The sequence below is a fragment of the Maylandia zebra genome, linkage group LG15 (assembly GCF_041146795.1).
Source record: "Maylandia zebra isolate NMK-2024a linkage group LG15, Mzebra_GT3a, whole genome shotgun sequence".
In the NCBI taxonomy this organism is placed as follows: Eukaryota; Metazoa; Chordata; class Actinopteri; order Cichliformes; family Cichlidae; genus Maylandia; species Maylandia zebra.
The window spans coordinates 11,175,917-11,199,212 of record NC_135181.1 but is presented as its reverse complement, the minus strand read 5'-3'; the positions used below and the strand labels follow the sequence as shown (position 1 = coordinate 11,199,212).

Here is a 23,296-nt window from a genome sequence, read left to right as displayed (position 1 = left end):
ATGGGAGGAAGCGCAAACACTGCATGTGCGTAAAAACACACACACACACACACACACACACACACACACACACACACACACACACACACACACACACAGTCCTTAAGTTCACATGCGTGCAAATACAGTAAATGAACATGGGCAAATGTACACACATTTAAACACATGCAATACACATTTAAAGGACTGTGAAGCCAGCGTTAAGCCGATTGAAGTGACACTCATGCGGCGTCACTATTTAGGCTCAGAGAAAAACTGGTGCCGGTGCTTGTTGGAGGGCTTTGGCCTTACCATGTGTCAAGTTTTTAATAGGAAATTTTGCACAAGGCTTTAGCTGTCGAAGCAAGTCCTTTTCCCTCTCGGTCTCTTTACTCTACTGCCTTCCAGCTCATTAGCCCATTGCTAAGCTATATTTGAAATTAAATCCGTTTCCTGGATTGAAATTGGAAGTAAAAAATATATATATATATCTGCCAGAAGAAGCCGTGCAGGCCAACTGTTGCAATGTTCTGCCAAAGCTGGTCAACCTTCGCCTGTTTATCCATACCAGGGCAGAGCCATGTGCCATGGCAACAGGTGTATGCTGATTATTAATATTAGGCAACAGGCGAGGCTGCGTGAATGCACGATGATTTAAAGGGGTAAACGTCCCCCTTACATCTGCTTTAGCAGATTCTGTGCAGCACACACGATTGGGGGAGGTAAAGATTGGGGACATTGATAAAACACGAGCAGTTATTTCCTCCACAGCCTCCCAGGAATTGTTTGACTATGCAGTTTCTGCCATATGTGCATGTGTAATTCAGCCATCTCCCTCTGTCAGTGCAGCTGGTCTGCGTCTGCCCGTATCGCTACTTTTCATATTACTTATGGCCTTTAGTCAAGCCTGCATCATTGTGCGAAATATAGGCAAGAGGGATGATGTTACAGTGCAGGTGGCATGAGTAAGACTGAGGTCACTGCTGAATGGGTTTACAGTGTGAATAGCTTCTCTTTGTGACTTGACATCACTGTGAATACTATAATTTTAGGGTGTATGAGTTTTTGCTTTTCATAGTAAGCATGTTTTGATATATAAAACATATACAGCATAACAGTGATGGACTGGAAAAGTGGCCCTGTTTTGGCTTTGTAATCCATATAGTTCTTATACTGTGGTAGTGGATGTCGACCAAGTGTGTATGTTTTACATCATGATGTCACTAAGCGGACTGAGGGCTACAGCCAATGATGTAGTGTCACTTGGCACAAGTGACACTACATCGCACTGTCTGTGTGCCAACCAACAATCAGCCAGGAGAAAAGTGACATGTGTTGAGCTGCGTTAAAAAGCCCTGATTTGTTTTGGTCTGTGTAATAACATTCATTCAGCAGTGGTGTCAGTGCATCGTGTACAACGATCTTTCTCATATTTATGGAACAAGACCAAAAAAACTGACTGATGTCAAAGAAACTGACAAAAAGGGACTAAATGGATAATGATAAAGTCAGTGTGGATAAATACAAGGAGAAACCAAAGTACTGGAAGCGAACATAAAGGTTATTTGCATTCTTTGTGTTTTATTCAAACCAGCCAAATCTGGTTGAGCATATCAGTAGGTCTTCAGATATTCAGACGGGTGGATGGGCGAAAGTAGGCTACATGACAACCATCAAATAAGAGTAGAACTCGAGTTTGGTTCTGCTCTTATCTCGGCTCATGTGCAATACATCACACTTTCTGTGGCCTTAAATGAGAGATTTGCCAGAGTAACTTCACTTTGGCAAATCTCTTATTAGTAGAGGAGGATATGTTTGCTATATACATGTGTGCGCACATGTGTAAAGTGCACACATTACTACTTGCATGTTGTGGTACTGTGTTGTAGTGTTTTATGTCTACAGTTAAATAATTATAAATAATTTTAGTAAATTTTCCAGTTTACAAACAATATGGATGAACTTTGTGACTTTAGGCATTCTTTGCTGCAGCTGCTTGCAGAGAGGCACTCAATCCCTTGTTAGACATTCCTGAATTTATTTTTTGGATTTCACGCAGTCTTTGTTTTTCTTCCCATGAATACAACTGTGGCAGGGTCTAATGACAGACCAATGGCTGCACACAGAGCTTCACGGCTGATGTCCAAAGTAATCTGCTCCCTGACTAGTACTTGTGACAGTCTTATAATAAAGGCAAATATGTTCAAAGTGACACATGTATGTATGTTTAATATTATGCTTAGCAATAATAATCATGCTGCGTGCAAGAGAGGTAATAGAATTTAAACTAAACTCTGTTTTTCACCTTAATTGTTTTTCAGAAGGTATACAAATGATGCTAATACTCTGTGTAGACTGACCGGGCATTTATGTAGCAAACCAAATGTCTTTATCGTTGCAAGTAATCTGCAATCTGCTAAAAAATCTCTTCATTTTACAGCCTAATTGCTTTTTGGTGTGCTTGCAGCTTTGCCACAATAGTTTATTCTACAGTCTGTGAAGCAGAAGATTTGCAGGTAGATTCTTTTCCCCCCATTTGTATTTTTTCCAAAAATTCAATCAGTCGTATCTTTTTTTTTTTTTTTTTTTTTTTTTTTTTTTTTTGTGCCAGTTTCGTCTTTCATCTGGAACAAGATATCTGTGTGTGTTTGTGCACGTGTGTGTGTGCACGCATGCTTCTGTCTGAATGAGTCCTGGCAAATTTAATTAAAATTTTGCTAATAACCAACACTGAAGTCTTTGTTTTAGGCATATAATGAGTGAAGGAATCAGAAGTCACTGCATCGACCATCAGTTTTATTAGTTGTCACATTGAATACATCTATAGTATATATTACTATCAAAAAAATTTGTGGGTATGCATACACGTGGTAGTTGCATATACTCAGAGGGTCCTGCACGCTTGATTCTCTGTAGGTATTCTTCAAAGGGCTGTGCATTGCTGAGCTTATCCCTGAAGATTATCGCTATTCTTCCACCCTGTCATTTTTTCTTCTGTAGCTCTGGCTGCTGTAATTCTATGGTTCAGCAATTATTATGAAAGCTGGCTTTGAAAGCTCATTAAATCTATTTTGAAACAAGGTGGAGGCCAGGTATAAATCGCCTGCAAAAATCCAAGTTTTGAGCAGGTTACACATCATATTGAGATGAGAGGATTACAGCTATTATTGTTTAAAGAACATTCCCTGATTATAGCTCGCCCCTGTGTGTGGATACAAAGAGTTCTGATTACTGCTGGCACTGCCGCCTCACTTCCCAAGAGTCTAAGCATTGACTGGCACAGCAGGGGGTGCAGGAAAGGCGGCAGGCATACACGCACACTCACACACATAGATGTACCAACACAAAGGCAAACATGCAGAGACACATTAAACACATGTTAACATCATGTTTTAATGAAAAGCACAGTCTTTTCTTGAAAAGAATTGCACAGCTATTTTCATAATGTGTATTTAATACAGATTTCACCTATAATAAACACGCAGAACAGCTGCAGGCATTTGGATCAGAGCTAATATTGAAATATATTAAATGTTTTTTTTTATTTTTTTATGGATGATAGGCTTTTTTGCACGATTGTGTATAACACATCATTCGTCACTCAGTACACCATTGGAGTTTAATGGTCTTATTTAACAACAAGCGTTCACACACACACATGCTTTTTCCTGTTTGTGTTGCCTGTGGCAACGGTTTGGCAAGGATCAGTGGTGATGTCAGCAGTGATGTACGAGTGTTGGAGTGCGAGGAATGACCTCAGCAGAGGGGAAGTCCCGGGAGACTCATATCAGCTGCAGCCAGTGTTCGCCTTCAGAACTTTCTCACACTACAGCTTTGCCGACCCCCCGAAGCCCCTCCTTCTGATCCTTCACAGGCATCACAAATCACCAGCATCCAACATGGCAAAGAGCTCTGACATGCACACAAGAAAGCCCTACTCCCAAAGCCAATGCTGAGAGTACATAGAAGAGGAATAGGCAAATTAACTGTTACTGCCTAGTGGGGAAAAGCCATTCCTTTGACAATATTTTTTTTTCTCTAAAATGTTTCGTTTTTCCTTTTACCGACTCCTTTTGTGTCAGTTAGTTTTAAAGTCTTGTAGTGCAGTAAGAAGCATGCAGTCTCTCCCCCCCAGCTTCCCAAAAGTGAGAATTTTATCTCGGGAAGCAATTAATCAGCAATTGAACTGATAGTTAAAATATGATGAACTGGCTTAAAATGAGTCACGTCCATGTTTATATGCTTTATACATCCTAACACTGTAAAGCCAGACTAATATACAAGCTGGAAAATATTATTAGCAGATATGTCTTCATATAATAAACTGTATGAACATATTTTGTTTGGTCACAACTAAACTGCATTACTTGAAACGGTCTCATTACATAGTTTCACTCACTCTATTGTTTACAATACTCTTAGCACTGTTAGCACATGCAGCAGAGTATGTATCAGAGCGAGCCAAAGGATGTCTTGATGCTAACTAGTTTGTGAAATGTATTGCAGGAAAACTGGTAAACAATGATCACAGGCTTTAGCCTTCATAGTATATCTGTGACAGAGCATGTGTATAAATGGGTTCGTCTATCAGAAATATATTGGCCAATATATCAGTACTCCATTTTTTTTACTGCTTAAAATTTGTAAGTGGCATTGGTCATATTGCTAATGTGGTTTAAACAGTGACAGCGTATTAGTTCTCTCACTGTACGGTATAAAAACACTTCAAAAAGGCTGGGAGTAAGCTTTGGAAATGTTGAGTTATTGAAGAGAGCAGTTTTCTTTGAGAAAATCAGTCTTTCTCTTGTGCTCATCACCGCATTCTTCTTCGAGAGATAAATGTGTGAAACTGATAAATGTTCTTTCCATTTATCTGTGATTCACTGCAAAATATCAAAAATTGCACGAGACTTTCTACTTGGCAACCTTTTTTTTTGTGATTTTATGTTTATTTAAAGTTGGTAACAAGAAAAATATTCCAACTCAAATGTAACTTTTTTTTTTACATGTGCAGCAAACATTCTTTGCATGTCTATCCAATCCATGCTTGATGACTCTTGCTAAATTTTAGTGAATTTCGGTAGTACTAATGTGTAAAATAAATACCAGAGAGCATTATTTAGTGTATGCAATGCAGATTTTCCATGCATTTGTGAGAGTGTTTTGAAAAGATCAGTTTTGTGTGCTGTAATTTAAATAATAATGAAAGCATTTCCTGTAAGTAAACCTAGTAGTTATACTGATGAACCTTATTTTGAGACCTGCACGCATCCCATTGCCTTTTTAGTGGTAGTAACCTCATCATCTATGCCTATGTTGTGGGCTGTTGTTGGCGTACACATATTGTTATCGGATATTTAAACCCATTACGTCCTCCTGCTTTTAAACACACCAGCTGCATCACTGCGGTGACATCTAGCATGTGAACACAGCTTGCGCCCTCCCTCCAGAGTGGTTTTCTGTCCAGATTGCTGAACTACAGTCCAGGCTTTGCTCTTGATTCAAGCAACAGTCAGTTCATAAATGAATGGTTGCCTCTTCCTAGGACAGCTGTGTTACCAGGCATGAATGGGAAAAATGATCACAAGAGTACCAACCGCATTCGTGAACCGCATACTGTGTGTGTGTTTTCTAAGCCAAGTACACGGTGCCTGTGCTCATTTGCAAGCACACGTGTGCTCATGAACCTGTTGGTGTGTGAATGAGTCGTGAACTATGAAACATCGAGGGATCAACTGCCACTAATGAATCAATGGGTGAATTATTTATCGTGTTTGCATTTGCCTTGATTGATGTGTCATTCGAAGGTGGGTGTGTAATGGCTGCTGGCTGGTAAACGCATAAAACAGTATGTTGAGAGTGTGGCGAGAACAGAGGAAAGTACAAATCAGTACAACCCAATTTCCACAAAAAAATTAGGCGCTATTATTTTGAACTTATGATGTGCAGAAACTACAAATATCATGTACTTGCCCTGTATGCTGTCAAAACAGCCTACCCTTTGGGGTATGGGGCCTTTTGTGGGATCTGGCATAGGACGCTGGCACTGGATGCCTTGGGTCCTGTGGGTTCCGGGTGGGGCTTCTATGGACAGGGCTTGGCCCAACACATCATGCAGATGCTAGTTTAGATTCACATCTACAGTCAGCATCTACATTTTTAGTCCATGTCAGTGCTTTAAGTGACATGCACTGACATGGTGCTGTAGAGAAGCGTACATTTCTCCTTTATTGGCTTCTTTTCACGGGCTCCCTGTTAAATCCAGAATCAAATTTAAAATCCTGCTCCTCACATACAAGGTCTTGAATAATCAGGCCCAATCTTATCTTAATGACCTTATAGTGCCATTTCACTCCATTAGAGCTCTTCACTTTCAGACTGTGAGCTTATTTGTGGTTTCTAGAGTATTTAAAAGTAGAATGGGAGGCAGAGCCTTTGATTTCCCCCCTGGTTCTTCCACTGGAGGTTCCTGTTAAAAGGGAGTTTTTCCTTCCTGCTATCGCCAAAGCGCGTGCTCACAGGGAGTCATATGATTGTTGGAGTTTTCTCTGTTTTCCTTGTATTATTATTAACCTATTATGTAGGTTCTTTACCTTACAATATAAAGCGCCTTAAGGCAACTGTTGTTGTGATTTGGCCCTGTATAAATAAAATTGAATTGAACTGAACATGTGAAAATAATAGACACTTGAATGCCAGAGCCCAAGCTTTCTCAGGAGGACATGGAATATATTGATGTTATTCAGTTCTCAGTGGTTTATTCTCATGGCTAATTGTATGGCTCAACGTAACTTGACCTAGAAATTCTAAAGCATTATCAGTGCTTTGCCCCAGGGGGAGCTGTTGCTCCAGCTGTGTGTTGTCCTACCTTGGTCCTTCCTACCCCCTGGACCCATGAAACATCCTCTTTTAACCTCCCCGTTTTGTTCTATCCACTTCTCAATCAATGTTTTCTATTTACGTTCCTATTTAAATCGTTTGCTCTCATCATGGTTTACCAAAAATGTCCCTATTTTCAAGTCACGGACAAAGGCAAACTTTTCCCCACCTTTCTCTTTGCCATTACATCATAGCCCAAACCGAGGCCACAGCTGTAAACATGTTTCCACCACATGTCCATGGGTTTCTAATGCCAGTCATTTGCGTGCATAAACAGACTGAATCAGACGTCTAGCTGAGGTTATGACTGAGCTAAACGTTGGAGAAAATCGAAGCAGACTTTGTTCCAGCTCCAGTTAAAGTAAAGTGCAGTGTTGGGCACTTCTGATTTTATCCTTGGAGATCTTTTCCTTCTTTTCCTGTTTCTGTGAGTAAATCTGTTCCTTTAGATATTTAACACCCATATAGTGTAAGTACCATGCATGCTTAAATTGTTTGTCTCAGTAACTAAAGTAAATGTTTTGTCACCAGGTACATATGTATGCTGTTATATTATTTGGTGGCCTCTTAATTTGGTAATTAGTGGAAAAACCTTGCATTTCATTATGCTTATATTTTGTATCATAATAAATTATAGTATTTATAGGTTGTTTGCTGTGCTATACATTCTACCCCATATTTACTGAATTTCAAACACAACATATCAAACTTTAATGCTAAATAAAATAAGTATATGCTCATTTTAAATTTGATGCCCCACATTTTAAGGTTAGAAAAGGTTTACGTTTCTGTGTGTGTGTGTTTTATCGCCCAGTCTTTTATGAAACCAACTGTGTAATTACAATTTTAAACTAGTTGAAATAATAATATCTGTACAATAGTGCGTAAACAGGAGAGGGACCATCCAGCTTGTTCAGCATCTGTGTTGACATGGAGGTGCATTCACACACATGGCATTGGTGACTTGCCCATCTGTGAAGGCACCATTAATGCAGTAGGATGTATGCAGGTTTTGGGGCATCACATACTGCCATTCAAGCGAAATATATTTTACAGACTGAAACACACAGCAATTAAGTCCAAAATAAGAGGTTGTTTTGTTACCTAAAATGTTAAGTTATGCTCTTTTTTGTTTGTTTTTTTCAGACAACACATAGATGTATATGTGTAAATGTGATGCCATAAAGCGATATAATTGTCAGAGGACGGTGGTAGGAATCACATGCAACTAAGAAGGAAATCAAAGGAGTTAAATTAGCTGTGGTCAAGGCTCTTGATGTCAGTAGGAGTGCTTAATGTGCTCTGACCAATCCACATGCACTACATGTTTTCAGACCACAGTTGAATCTAGAGAGCAGGGTGAGGTATACAAGAGCCAGTCGGCAATTTACTCTGTGGTACCTGGAGAACAGAGATACCTCAACATGGCTCATTTATTTCTAATTATAGTGACATGTGAATTACCTGAATGAAGTTGGAGTTTATTTATCTGTGGTCACAAGACAAAATGAGCCAGATGACAAATTAAAGGAAAAAAACAACATAAGTTTCTAAGCCATCATTTTTACTTTTCTTTTTTTCTTTTGCTCACGTCAGGTCTGTGCTTTATAGACCATGTGTGCTTATGTTTTGGGGGGTTTTTTTTCCTTTGAGATCATCTGGATCAGATCATCTTGCAGCTGTCCTTCAATATATTCCAGGCTTTGACACGAAGAGGAAAAATTGTGTGTATAAGGAAAGCAAGGGAGAGAAAATAATTAAAACTGAGGTGTCACTGTTTGAGCATATGTGCTCACATGTGTGTGCCTTTGGATTGGGATTTGGTAATGATATTTCATGTCATTTGCCTCTTGGTGTGTCCATTTTTATATCGAACTACTTCTAGGTTTATACAACTGATCAAAAACAGAGTGGTATGAAGTTTTGTTTTGGTATGGTATGGTTGGTATGTTTTGTTTTGTTTAAATGTTCTAGAAACTGACAACACGGTGCAAGAAACACAATTCTGTATAATCAAAGAGTGGTCTCGGCTAAATGCCAGGTAAGCGCCACAGGGTATGGATCTCTTTTTAGCCAGCATGGGCTCAGAACCAAACCCTGCGGCACAAAATGTCTTTGCCAACTCAGGCCTCCTGTGAGCGCATATATGTGTGTTTGGATGTCCCCCGGGGGATCTCATCCCTCTGACCATCAGTGCCTTGCCACATTCTTTATCTTGCTTCTACATATTTTGAAACCTACTAGATCGACCAGGGTTTCTTCTTTCTTCTCCCCCCCCCCCCCCCCTTTTCCGCAAATATGGGCCAAGTTTTGATCATGGCACCTTTACAGGAAACATTTTTTGGTGATAATAAAAATAATGAAAATATTATTAATAACAAAATCACTTAAAAACTAATAACTGTCCCATTTTTGGATTGCCTGTTTCTTTTTATAGCATATTTTACTTATCAGTAAGGAAACCTACTATCTATTCAAAAGCAGCAACTATTATTAGAAACATGTCTTTACTCGAGGCAAATTAATCTGTAGCCAAACCTCTACTTTAACCGACATGAATTTTATCTCCATGGGGTTCTTAACCTTTATCCTGCTTCTGGTCCCACTGAGTTGTGTTGGCTTCAGAGAAGATTCGCTCTTCCAGAAGGGAGAGTGGGCAAAGGAGCAGGCCTTTTACTGGTTCATTGGCTGGCCTCTAACCCAGACAGGAAGGACAACCATTTAAGCCACAAAGCTAATGACCACCGACTGTTTCGTTTGTGTCATTTATTACCGTGGATGTGGGGTTTTTGTTCTTGCTGTTTGTGTTTGTAAGTTGGCAGGTTGCACGCTGATTAGATCTGCAGGGACTTGGATAACGGAGAGTGACGAAGGAATCGAGTCAGATTTAGAAAGGTGTGTTTAATTAGGTCTGAGTGACCGTCTGGGCCAGAGATTTCAGACAGGACTCCCCACCAGCCCATAATGAGGTCTCGTCAGGTCGAAACGAGCATCAACACAGGTTTGCCAAACATCGGGCCATCACTATGGTAACCTAAGTCACTTTACCATCTCAGAGGTTTTGTTTCAATGAGGCAGCTACAGAACAAAAATGTGGTTTAAAAACATTCAGGCAGCAAAGGTGACAGTTGTGTTTTTCAATTATTGGTTGTAGTGATTTATGGAATAATTATGGTTATAGATGGCAGAAGGGAAAGGGGGATTTTGAAAAGAACTCATTCCTGCCATGCATCTCTATGCGCTATACACAAAGATGAGAAGGTGGCTCGGATGTTGGCATGTTTGTTGGCAAGGTGAAAATATAGAGGTGAAATTGAGATTTGTCAATTTTTCCTAAAGATTTTTGTAGACACCCCGTTTTTAATTGGGAGTATTTGGCAATGGATTTCAAAAACGTACTAAAGGTATCGGTATGTTTCTATAACAAAAACTTATTTACTTTGAAAAATGGTTAAAAACACCCACATCGCTTTACAGTTTTGAAACTAAAGGCTTTACTGAACAGAAGCAGATTACTGAGAACAGGAAAACTGTGTCTGTGAGAATTGAAAGTACTTGCTTGACAGCAAAATCCACAAGTTTGACCAGTGCTTTGTACATCACCATGTGAACCCCTTTAAGTCATTGGGAAAATATACATGTTTTGTTTTGTGTTTTTTGTGGCTCAATGCTGCCACTGGGTTCATATTTTGTCGGTGTAAGCAGGATCCTCTGGGCCGAAATAGGGGGAAATTCCTGTGAAAGTGGAGGGCTGCAGTGGTTGAGCTGAGTTTGCATTATGTTTGTGTGTTGTGTGGTTGAGTTTTGAGTAGACAGCCAGACAGACAGAGACGGATTGAAACTGCTACATGTTACTCTTAGACAAAGAGAAGTCTTTTTTTCTCTTTTTTTTTTTTTTTAAACAGTTGGTATAGTGATTATCCTGCTTGACAATCAACTATGCTGCTTCGTAAGAAAATGGAATTATGTTGCTCAAATTGTGATTATTAAATTAAACATCAAAGTGTATCTACACAAAAATCCACTTTAAATTCTGATGTTCATGTCAGCCGTTAAGTCTCTTTATTTGAGATACTGGTTGCTTGAAACACATACATGTGCAAGCATAAACCTCGATGTCCCACCAGGATGCATAAGGAAATATAAATGGACAGTGGAAAGACAAACGACAAGTAGGACTCAGAAAATGTTGGAAAGGAAATGTGAAAGCGCTGTGGTGAAGTATAGACTGCTAACCGAACTAGCCGCTGGTGTCAGTGGGGATGTCTTATGTAATGTGCTCTAACCAATCCACATACTGTACATGCTGTCAGACCACAGTTAAATGTGGAAAGCAAAGTGAGGTGTACAGAATTACACATTTACTCTGAAGAACAGAGGCCACGGTTTATAACTTTTCACACTAGTAGATTATTAGTTTATGGTCACTTAACGAAACATCGAAATTAATGGAAAAACATCTACCAAGTCACTTTGAGGTGTTGAGCCACAATGCGACAACGGCTTCAGTGGTCGTGGAACCGACTCTCCAAATTTCGGAAACTCTTACTGGAGGGATTAACTCCATTCTTTCAAAACATATCCCCTCATTGGGTGTTTTGATTATGGTAGCAGAGAGCACCGTCCAAATCTCCAGAAGGTGTTCAGTATCCATGGAGACCAGGGGAACTGCAAAAAGCCACAGCATCTGATTCACATCACTTTCATTTGACAAAACTATTCACTTACTAGTTAAGCTCTATGAATGTGGACATTGTCATCTTGGTAGAGAAGCTTTCCTTCAATCCTTTCGTTTAAGGGGACAAATGGATCCAAACCATACCAGCAAAGCCCTGCTTAACTTAACAGAGCCAATGGACTGTGGGCTTTGAAGCTTAAGGTTTTTAATTTGTGCCCATCTGTAATTTAATCTATTATTAAACAGTAGTTTTGTTCTCCTTTTCTCAGATTTCATGTCTATCTTATTAGCAAGAAAAATCTAAAAATGTATTTCTATGTAGTTTATTGATTAGAGGCCTCACCAGAGAATTTGTGATTTAATACTGAGAAATAAATGTGGTAATAAAGTGTTTATAGTTGAATTATTCAGTTTGAAAATTGAAAACATAAGAAAATGAATCAGATTGTGAGCAAAGCAGCAGAGGTTTTAAATCCCATTATCTCTGTTTAAATAGAGGTTTTGTCACACAAGCGAGGGAACAAAAAAAATTATTTTATTTTTTCCATTTTTGACTCCTGAAATTAAATATTAGTTTTGGGAAAATATTCAACTGTGGTACTGGTCGAGTGCATACCAATATCTTTACCAGTAAGACTTTAACAGCAGAGAGCATTAGGGCACATGTTTGTGTTGAAAAGCACTCTGCGCTGAGGTTTTGATATCCATCCACCAGTGCGAGTCAGCATGTATTTCAACATGGCTGTTTATTTTCCTTTAATGTGCAAATGGCCAAATATGTGTGACAGATCGTGTGCTGCGGGTTGTGTGCGTGTGAGATATATGATGGCTGCGTGAATGCTGACAGTAATTACAGAAGGGTGTACCACAGCAGCCTGGAGCTGGCTGACTAACAAGTTATTATAACATCTAATACATAACCAAATGTCAGCCATCTCTGTTTGCTGCTTGCAAAGTGATATAAATCTAGAGGGATAGTGAAGGAAGCTGTAAATGCTTGTGATGCATAGCTAACTGAAAAGATGATAAATCTGGGCTTGAGGTATTTTAGATTTGATTTGCAGATTGCGTGCTGCTTCTTATTTTGACAGTTAGAGTGTGTGTGTGTGTGTGTGTGTGTGCGCGCGTGCGCCAGGGATAATGTGGCATCTCTAGAACAGGAACTCTTCTCCGCGCCATACACATAAAAGCGCCGTCTCTCTGTGCTCCTGCAGGACCTGAATGTTCTGTCTTCTAGTTTCCACTAACAGGCCTTTTTCACATCAGCTGCTTTGCCATGCACTAAATGCAAGAATTACCAGTCACATTAATGAAGGCTCACATCTAAATGGACCTGAACCTTCATTTGTAACTCCCATCTCCCCTAATTCATGTCAGAGTGGTTGCTGTGAAAAAGGTCCATGAAATGGGCTCTCTAAATAATACACACCTAGTTTTTACAGCCCAGATTTTAAAGAAGTATCTATTTCACTGCAGGCAGTGCTCAGTAATTGAATGTTGGACCAATATTTGTTCTTCCTGTGGTGTTTAAATTCTCACTAACATCAGATGCAACAACAGGTGAGAGTACTTGGGCAGAGAAACACAGCAGAGACAGACCCATGAAATCTTTATTGAGCCCCACTGGCTACTGTCTTGTTAGCATTTGGATTTGTATAGTAAAGGAAAAGCTATGTTATCGTTTCCCCTCTCTGGTTGCGTAAGCTTCAGTGTGCATGCATGTCTCTGCTCCTCAGTGTGTATTTGAGTCCCATAAACCTGAAGCCAGTACTATAAAACTGATTTTTGGATAAAACTGCAGGGGATAATTATGCAGCGTGTTCACAGCACACATGGTCATTAATAACATTGGGGGCCAAGCCTATTTTTACTGTATCTAGCTTTGAGGCTAACATATGGCAGCCTGGCTGATTTGACATAAAAATATGTGCAAGAGCATTTAACAGTCCAGTGTCTTGCATGGAGGAGAGGGCGAGGAGGGCATGCGCACTGTGGCTTGTAAATATATAAGGCAACAGCAGGGGGACCCACTATGTCCCATATTCACTCTCGCATAAAGGCACGTGGAAGAATATGAAGAGGGTGAAAGTTGTTTTTTTAAGTTTTAATAAATCTAACAAATGTGAGGAATTCAATTTCAAAAAATCATGTCAAAGTATTTATATTTAATGAAACGTCCTTTTTATTTTGCCTCAATTCATTATACACATTATAGACGTTAAAGTAGTTGCCCACCAGATAACAGTTAACAAGCATCCATGTAGACAGTGAATGACACCCTGTGGCTGTACTCATATCAGTCTAGTATAATTTATTATAAAACTGCACTGATGAAAATATTTGCTGAAAATGTTTATTCTAAAGTTATTTAATTTTAATCATTTGTGTACATGTATATATTTGCATAGTGATACGTCAGCACAAGTATAATTTCTTTTGTGGGACTTTGTGTTCAGTTCTGGATTTCTCCCATTCTCTAAAACTAGCCTGTCGCAGTGCATCTAGTGCAGACCCCCAGTACACAGAGTGAGATGACTCACTGGACATTAGCAGTCACCCTGGCAGTGCCACCCTGACACCGACGCAGCTGCCGGCCGAGCTTCATGACCTCCATCTCTAGCGAGACCAGCCCGTCGCCTCCACCTGCACCCGTGGACTCAAACAAGCTAGCTTACTTTTTTCCCAGCACTCCTGCGGACACCATTTTGACACAGATGCAGCACACTCTTCTTCCATGGCCTTTAGTCTTTCCCACATACATACATCCAAATGATCACTAAGCTCACGCACGCTAAACACCGGCTGCTCTGTGCTGCTCGTACCTTTTGGAATTCGCTCACATCAAAAACAACATCTGTCCTTTCAGTCAGGCCTGATTAAAACGCGCTGGAATCTCAGTCACACACGCACAATGGCGTAACTTAATCAGCTACCACATGGCCACAGAGGCTTGCACTGCATGGAGAATGTGGGAATCCGGGGCTTAGCGGAAATATGCTTTGTTTTTATATTACACAAAGCACAATAAAGGGGCCTGCAATTGCAAGTGCATTACTGAAAGCATGGATGAAGACTTGCGAATGCTACTCGCATATGCATGTGGCCATGGGTGATATTATTTATCGTGTAGACATTTTCAGTGGTATGCATGCTTAAGTGGCGGGAGTCTTACAACTTAATTCCCTTAAATGAAACATGAGGAGGGGGCAAAATGAGCACCAAGAGCGATTCCAAAGAAAATGCTTTGTCTTTTTTTCCTTTTTTATCAACAGTGTTAGAAGGTCATGTTGTAACACTGAGAACTTCCTGCTTCATTCCAGACTTTTTCTTCTTTCCACATCTCAGTGACACAAACTTTCTCCTTTTCCCTGAATTCCTGCATCTCATTAAAGCACATAATATTATCCAGTAGGATCTGTGTGTACAGAGTTGGCATTTTTTTGACAGCACTATCCAGACTGTTTTTACTGACATACGTTTTTACTGTTTTTCCTCCAGTGTGCTCAATGCTATGCACAGCTGGTTATCACATGCACCTCATACCCCAGGCAGACCATCTCCTTTTTTTTTTTCTATATCTGTTTGTTGTTGTTCTCAGTATTCTCCCTGTTGCCCATGCATATCACTCGGTGTGCTTATTTCACACACTCTCAGCTGTCATCCTCTTTCTTTCTGCTTTCTGCCTCACTCTAGCCCAGAGGTAATTCCTGTGTTGATATTTGAAGCTAACATTTTCTCAGCTTTCAAAAGGCTCCAGTGTTATGGTTGACCGCCCTATGAAAAGTAATACCTAGAACACATAAATAGCAAGTGGCAGGCGATCATTATTACTCCCTCAAAGCATTGTTTTCAGACCAGAGTGTTGATTTAATTTAATGAGTTAGCTTAGCTGAGGGAGGGGACCAAGGAAACAGTAATTAGTTGTCATGCTAATTGGGTCTGTGTGGGAGTTATCGCATGTCTGCATGATAACTCTCACGCGCATGTGAAGCACACTGGGGCTGGCCTGCCTCTCTGTTCATCTCACGCACACATTTTTTTTTTTTTTGTACATTGAAATGCACATAAGCATGCATGTATATGCGCGCACACACACACACACACACACACACACACACACACACACACACACACACACACACACACACACACACCGATAAATAGGAAAGGCAAACGTTCACATTCTGAACAGCTCACAGAAAATGCCAAGGGACTGTCAGGCCTTTGACCCATCGACTAAGAAGAATTAATGATGCGAAAATCTTGATCCCAATTATTTATCAAGAGAAAGCAGCCTGAGAGCTAAGGGATAAGGGTTCAAGACTTTGGATCCAATTAGCTTTGAGTGTAAACTTAAATACGTTAACTTGAACAAAGGAGGAAAATATAGCAGTGCAGGGTGAGAAGAGGTGATGATGAGTCATGTCATGCTCGTATAACAGGACTGGATGTCATCCTGTCGGCTCCACTAATTGCTTTATGAAGAGCTGATTTTTATGCGTTCCAGCCTGTTTTAGAAGGGCAAAACTAACAAAATGTCACCAGACTTTTACTGATTTATACCTTTAATTCTGAAAAGATGAAAGCTGTAAACTGAGTAATCATATTCTTTTTGATCTAACAGAATATACATGTAATTATTATTTTGTCATCTGTGGCATCACTCAAGTATGGTGGCCTTAATGTCTTTCCACCATATTTATGAACATCTGTCCCCACCCTGCCAGTGGGGTTTGTGACTCCCTGTGGAGCTATTTTTAAAGCCCCGAGGTCTAGTGACCTCCAGGAAGGGTCACACTCGCTATCAGCGGAGGTCCAGCCCTGGTTTGCTTTAACATGATATGCATTCTTTTTTTGTCTATCTTCATTCCTTCCTTAGAGCTGCCGTCTCCATCCCTTATTCCTCTCTTCATCACTCCACTGAGGAATCCTAACAACTCGGTGTTGAAAGTGAAAAAGCGATGACCTATCTTAACCTCGACTTTTCAGCAGTTCTGTACATATTACAGTTACGTACTTTCAGCCGAGTCGCAATGATTCCTCTCATCTCCTGTGAGTTTGTTTAGACATGCTGTCTGTTTTTCACCATGGCGAATGAGAACTTTTGTATATGAGTCTCTCAATTCATGCCTGTATTGATAGCTGCAGGACACGTGATTCTCTTTCCAGAAAGTGGAACTTTTTTAGCAGTATTGGTCCCATTCTCATCACAATGTCTAGTTCTAAGCCCTAATCATGCTTTAATTGAAGGTAATTTGGGGCAGTTTATAGAGTACAAAGCACGAATAAGGGTATTTCTTATTTGGAAAGTAAACATTTTAGGCAGTGTTTTAGTTGTCAGACTATTAGCCCTGACCAGCTTCTGCTAATAAGCAAACAATCAGCAAATAATCTCACACACATGAAGAACTGAGTTTCAGGATTCCTAATGTAAATTAAATCCTAGTGACGGTGCAATTTTCTAACTGTGCCACAATTCACCAGGATCAGAAAATAATATTAAAATGAAGTTTAATAAGATATTAAAATGATTATTACTGAGAATTAAAACATGGGAAAAGATGAAAGACGGGGAAGATGTCGACATAAGTACAGCAATTGACACCAATCAATCACAGTCAAGCCCCAAGGCTTTCAAGAGGTCTGTTCAAAATATGCTATCTGAGCAATTTATGTTCATGACATCACCCTTTTCCTGACGGAGCCATCTATATATTTTGAGAACCATCAAATACATTCTTCCATTCCTCTCAACAGATTTCCACCGTGAATTGCTTGCAGGTGTATCCTCTGCACGTTCATATGTTACACATTTTATCCTCATTTCTGACCAAATGTTCACTCTGAATCTTTTCCAAAGAGCCTGTCGAGAGAGAAAAGACTGTTAACATGTGCAATTAGCATCTGCGAAGTAAGTTTTATTTCCTCTTGTCTGGCAACATGACACCTTGAATAGTGGTTAGTGTGAAAAGAGTAAAACTCGGCAGCTACACACAGAGACAACACACCAGCAGTGTTTGATAAGTCAACAGATGCCCTCCTCTCATTAATAGTTTGACCCCTCTGTTTGCAGCAACTCCAGGTGGGGGTCACACTTTCTTGTCTTTGAGTAAAGGGAGTTCCAGCATGTGTTTGTACATACTGAGCGATATGTGCGCTTGTGTGTCTGTGTGTTTAAGGGCATGACTCCAAAGAGCTCAATCCAACTGAAAATAATAGGGAAATCAGGGTGGTGCTCTGAAATCACACCTACAAATCAAACATAGTTAGCATTCTGTAGCAACAAAGGAGAGCTGATGGGCAGAGCAATGACGCAATGCCATTATAAACACTAGTAGTCCTGCCACTTGCTGCTGCTGCTGCCACCCCAAGGTTACAAATACGAGTCAGTAGTGCAGAGCCCCGCACTTTCAGCATGTCATCCAACAAAGCTGCTCTTGTTTGAACGTGTGTTCTGTGTGTTTAGACTGTAAGCAGGACACTGTTGAGCAGCTGCCACTCATCCAAAGCCATTGCTCACCGACACAAATTTAAAACCGCGATATTGTATATAAAGGAATTAACAGTCCCAGAAGAGCAGCAAAATCAAATTCTTTTTTTTAGCTACACAAACAGTGCTGTGTTGTGGAGTCCAACATTTTAGTCTAGACTGAAATCATTTCACAGATTACTTTTTAATCTTGTGTAACAGACCTTTAGTCTTAATCCTGTGGACTTGAATGGACTCTACTTATATATCACTTTTCTACTCAGTTTGAGCACCAAAAGTGCTTTCTTATCACAAGCCTCTTTCACCCTTTCACACAAACATTCATACAGTTACTTTTTTCCATGCCTAAGCTCTTTGCCGAACATTCACACACCAACTCTGATGGATACATCACGGACAACTTGTGGTTTAGTATCTAGTCCAAGGATATTTCAACATGCAGGCTATCTGAGCCAGGAATTGAACTGCCAACCTTCCAGTTGGTAGATGACCTGCTTATCAACATCTTGACATCCTCTTTTTTTGTATCTGCTGCTTTTAATCACTTTCAAGGACCACAGTCTCAACTGTTTTTTGATAATGATATGATGATTAAAAGAAGACACTGCAGTTTGGGGAAGGCCTTACTGATATGTAATAAACAGCTTATAAACAAAGTAAAATCTGGGAGCCTTTTGCATAATTGACAGCAGTTCTCGAAGCAAAACTGCAGCTTTATGGATTATTGTGTAGCTGTTTTCATGTTTGCGCAAAAGATTGTGGGGTTGACAAATTTTCTGTCTGCTATCTCATCTTTGGTTATGCTGCTTTTGAATAAATTTGTCCTGGTGTGGCAGAGTTATGTGGTAAACAGCAGCTAAGGCAGCATTTTATGCTGACTTGAAACTACAGGGATTGGAGCTTAGTGTGAACTGAAAATTTCAATTTTACTCTTAATTTCCGTTATTTCTGGCAGCTGTAGCTGCTCATAGAAAATATGCTCTTGACAACAACAGAGAGAGCCAGAGTGTTTCAGGACTTCATTACAAAAGAGAAGCCTGCCTGCTGGTAGAGCATAACAAACAGCTGATCAGACAGGGTAGCTGTGCAATTTCATGCTTATGCATAAAGTATCTCTCTCCCACTTTTATTCAAATAGCATCTGTGGCACAAAAAAAGAAAAAAAAAATCACATAGCTGTTGGACTATATGTAAATCAAGTTAGAATCTTATGGTTCAATAAAAGTCTAGTGTTTCGGTGTCATTGTCCAGCGTTTTGTACAGATTTACGAGGGCATAGGGCACCACATGCATGAACCTCTTAAAAACATTTTTTTCCCATAGGCTTTTTTGTTTTTCTAACAATTGTGTGGAGAATGTGCTTTGTTCACGTTCCCTATTCACTAGGCTGCAGAGATGTATTGGTGGAAGGCATGTCAGCATGTGATTAAAGCGATTTCTCTGACCGAATCCCTTAAATGAACTCAGTTTTAGCAAAACTCTAAAGTCTAGATTCAAATATATTCACAGAAAGCAATAGACAGATAAAAATGATTATTAACTGGGCATTGCAAAGTTGTCAGTGACTAGCAGATGATTGAAATTTGAGGGGAGGGTTAAACAAAGTCTGTTTTTAAGGTTACAGTGAAGTTGGTTACTCAATCAAATGCAACAGACTCATTTGGAGGGAAAAATGTATCGATCATGTGAATAATTGGTCACTAGTGTGCGCTAATTCCGGGACATTGTACTCCTGATGCTGGGAGGGGTGTGTAGGGGGAAGGAGAGTGAGGGAGTGAGAGGAGCAGGGGTGAAGAGAGGGGGAGGCGCCTTGTTTGGAGGCTTTGCTGTGTGTTCCGGGCGTTCTCTCACTCGAATTTTTAATGGAAATACGATTGAGTGTGCTCTCTGTTGCAGTGTTGAAAGTTTTGTGACACTTACTGGGGGATTTTGTGAACTTTTCGGAAACTTTTGCCCCATTTCGACGACTTCTTCTTCCTCAGTTGTGGGGTTTGGTTTATACCCTGGGGCACCGGATCCGTGCATTGCAGACTGTGGAGCAGGGGACACCGCGCTTGAGAGTTTTCAGACGAATGACCGGGTGTGGGTTTACATAATTCAAGGCCGACTTTCTTTACCTTTGGTCTCTCTCTCGGAGTTTTGCTAAACATGTCGGGACGCAGTTTGCGCACTAAACTTCAAATCGTGCCAAGCAATGCTGGAGCATTTCACCAGTGCGTCAAGGGCAACTGTCTGTGAAACAGCCTTGGCACCGATATCTTGTTTACTGCTGGAGATTAAGGTTCCTGCCTGTGGGCTTGGAAGCAAGCTACAAAATACTGGTGTGACTCTGAACAAAGTTTTCTAACATTATGGAAGGTGATCAGGGGACCGGTGCGCCTTCCGATGAGCCTCAGGCAGATAGCGCTGCTGCTTCCGACAGTTTCTCCCAACTGTGGTCGGACGTTATGGGGATGCTGGTAAGTTTGGGGGGGAGGGGTGACGTGATAATTGGTTGACATCACAGACTCCCAACTAACTGAAATTGTTTCCTTTAACACTTGTATTGCGAAATGAGTGTTTGTTTCGCCGAATTATAGGCGTATGCAAATTACGCATCAGCTCTCTCCAACAGGCCCATGTTCCAAATCCATCGGTGCTCTGCGTGTAGCCTTGTATTCTACTGGAGTTGGCTCTAGGCTGCCAATGATGAGCTCATACAGCCAAGTCAGTCCGAGATCAAAGCAAACAGGAGTTGATTGTGTGTGGTGTGTTATGCACCGAAAAGTTACCCTTTATGGGTTATATAGTTTTGAGATTCCTGTTGTCTTTGTAAACTGCTGTTATCTCATTCAAGTGAAGTTTAGTGTATGTTACAGGTTTATGCTTTGAAATCGTTATCACTTCAGAGTTGTTCTGTGTTGAGGAAACCAAATTCCTGAAGCAATGTTTTGTGTGGCTTTCAATGCATTCTTTATTTTACTGCCTACATGGGATGTAATAGATCTGTTATCTATTGACACTGGAGTCCCTTTGGTCTGATACTGAGGGATGTGTGTATGGTGTACAGAACTGTGTGTATATGGGGAAGGAGAATGCTGACACTAGACCTGGCTCCCAGCCACGCAATTTATCTAGATTTATTGCCTCTGGAGGCATATGTCTGATAGGCTGCTCTCTTTTGTTGGTTTTTTCACCTTGAATGGAATCACGCATACAGGGAAAAGCAACAAGTTTTGCTAAAGTGCATTGCATACACTCCAATGTTTTACCATCATTTTGAAGTCTTCCCCCCCCCCCCCCCCCCCCCCCCAAATTGCTTCAAACACGATAACAGTGAAAATAAAATCCTATCCTTGGAAAGTTTTTTTTTTTTTTTTTTGACAACATTGTTGTTTTTGTTTTGTTTTTTTTACCTTGAATTCCAAGTAGTTGGCCATCTAATGAAGAAACAGCCTGAAGGGCACTGAAAAAGAACAACAAAGAAACAACCCAATGTCACTGACCTCAGCTTTGTTGCTGTTTTTTCCCATATTAGTTTGTCGTTTTAGATCATCTTATTTTCCTATTTTGCTGTGCAAGAAATTTCAGAAATGTGAACGAATGTAGATTGGCCTCCTCCAGCTTCTGAAAACTAGTGTCTTTAGCAGAATCGGCAAGCCCATAACTGATTTAACGACCGTGATGAAAGAAAAGAACGAACATAACATAACATCTGGCGCGTAGGGCTATGAGATATTACTTTGTTTGTTCTGCAAACTTAAACAGAAATGTCCCTTCATTCCAGGCCAGTATTTCTTTGCTTTTGTTTAATTTGCTTACATGATTCAGTTTCTGCTCGTTTAGAATGCTGCACTTAACTACAGTGTTTCTTTACGTATTGGAAAACATTTCTAAATTGTTAACATTTAACTAAATCATTTCACGGGGAACCTTGAGCTTAACACTTTGCTCACGCTCATATCTCTAAACACATCGTGAGATTCTGAACACAATGAACACCGCGCTCTCCTTCAGCAAAATGGATGCTATATATAACCAACCCACTATGGATTTCAATGCCTTTTGTTTTGCTTGAGAGCTTGCCCTTTGAATTGGGATTTGGTCTTAGTTTGTTGACCCAACTTAGCTCACTGTTGCACATGTGCCTGATCTTTGGTCTTTGCACGTGGAAACAGGCCTAAATACCTCTTTAGAGATAGTTTTCTATCATGATAAAGATCTGGTCAGACTTCTTACTGTTCTCCATCTTCCACAGATTACCGTATGTTTCAGCACACATACCAAACTTGGAAAGTACTCTTAAACTTTAAGCAACCGTTCAGATAAACACCAAAATGCTCCACAGCAAAGTGTTTGTCCTTTGAAAATAGGTTTTCATAATGCTTTAACTGTAAATCAAATGCTGTTTCAATCTGCTTTATATTTTCCCGTCTCTGAGGTTAACCATCCACAGTGACGTGTGGTGCAATGTGTTTAATAAGAATACCTTAGAAAGCCATTCATTTATGTGCGGTTTAAGCTCAGTAAATAGCTCTTGAAGTAATTAAAACTCAAAGGCAGTTTAGGACAGTGTGGCGTAGGAGCTGTGAATTGTTTTAAGTGGTTGGATTTACACATGTCTGAAAAGGGAATTTGCTTCTGCTTGGCCCGCCCCACGTCTGGAGATATGGGGGTGTCCCTCAGAACAGAACTTCTTCACTAGCTTTTAAATTAATCTGAGTTTAAACACAAATGTGCTTTATGAATTTGTACGGAGGTGGTCTAGATTTCAGTTCCTTTTCATTGGATCCCATTTGGGAAATATCCTGTGGGATTTGACTTTAACTGGAATAACTGCTGCTTCACTGCTGCTTATGTAGAGGAGAGACAGAACAGAGATTTCAGATATGCAGTGGCCTAAGGCAAGCTTTCAATTGTACCCCCTCACCGTATAGGAAGGTATGCTCACTAACCTGGACAGCTGACAGTCACTCCCTCTTTCCTTCTCTCCAGAAATTTCTCCTCTGTTTTTTGCTTGAAAGGCCATCTGAATCCACAGCCGTGGTAATATTTTATTTGCCTGCAGGGAGTCCTTGTTGTCTTTTGAAAGGAGTTTTGTGGTGTTTTACACAGTGTGGGTGGTAGTTTGTCCATTTGGAAAACTGATTATGTAGGAGACAGTGCTCCATCTTTAAACCTAAGAATGTGATTCTGCTCTTGAGACGTGATTATTGATTGTGTCTGGGAAATATATGGCTAGATGATGTGACCCCTAGGTGCTTCCTCCCACATAGCATTTTATACATAGT

The 23,296-nt window shown here is 40.3% G+C and overlaps 1 protein-coding gene across 8 annotated transcripts in view; it reads left to right on the top strand.

The window, feature by feature from the left end:
- The window catches only part of sash1a (SAM and SH3 domain containing 1a), a 163,052-nt gene that overhangs the window by 93,218 nt on the left and 46,538 nt on the right, over positions 1-23,296 (top strand). For 2 of the 8 annotated variants that reach the window (XM_076873868.1, XM_004541749.5), the window contains exon 1: positions 19,833-20,485. The exons of 5 other annotated variants lie outside the window; for them this stretch is intronic. In XM_076873868.1, the coding sequence (XP_076729983.1) occupies positions 20,378-20,485 (108 nt within the window). In that variant the 5' untranslated portion in view covers positions 19,833-20,377. Of the gene's footprint in view, positions 1-7,265; positions 7,286-19,832; positions 20,486-23,296 lie in introns of those variants that run through there. One more of the 8 variants, XM_076873869.1, reaches the window with a different exon arrangement.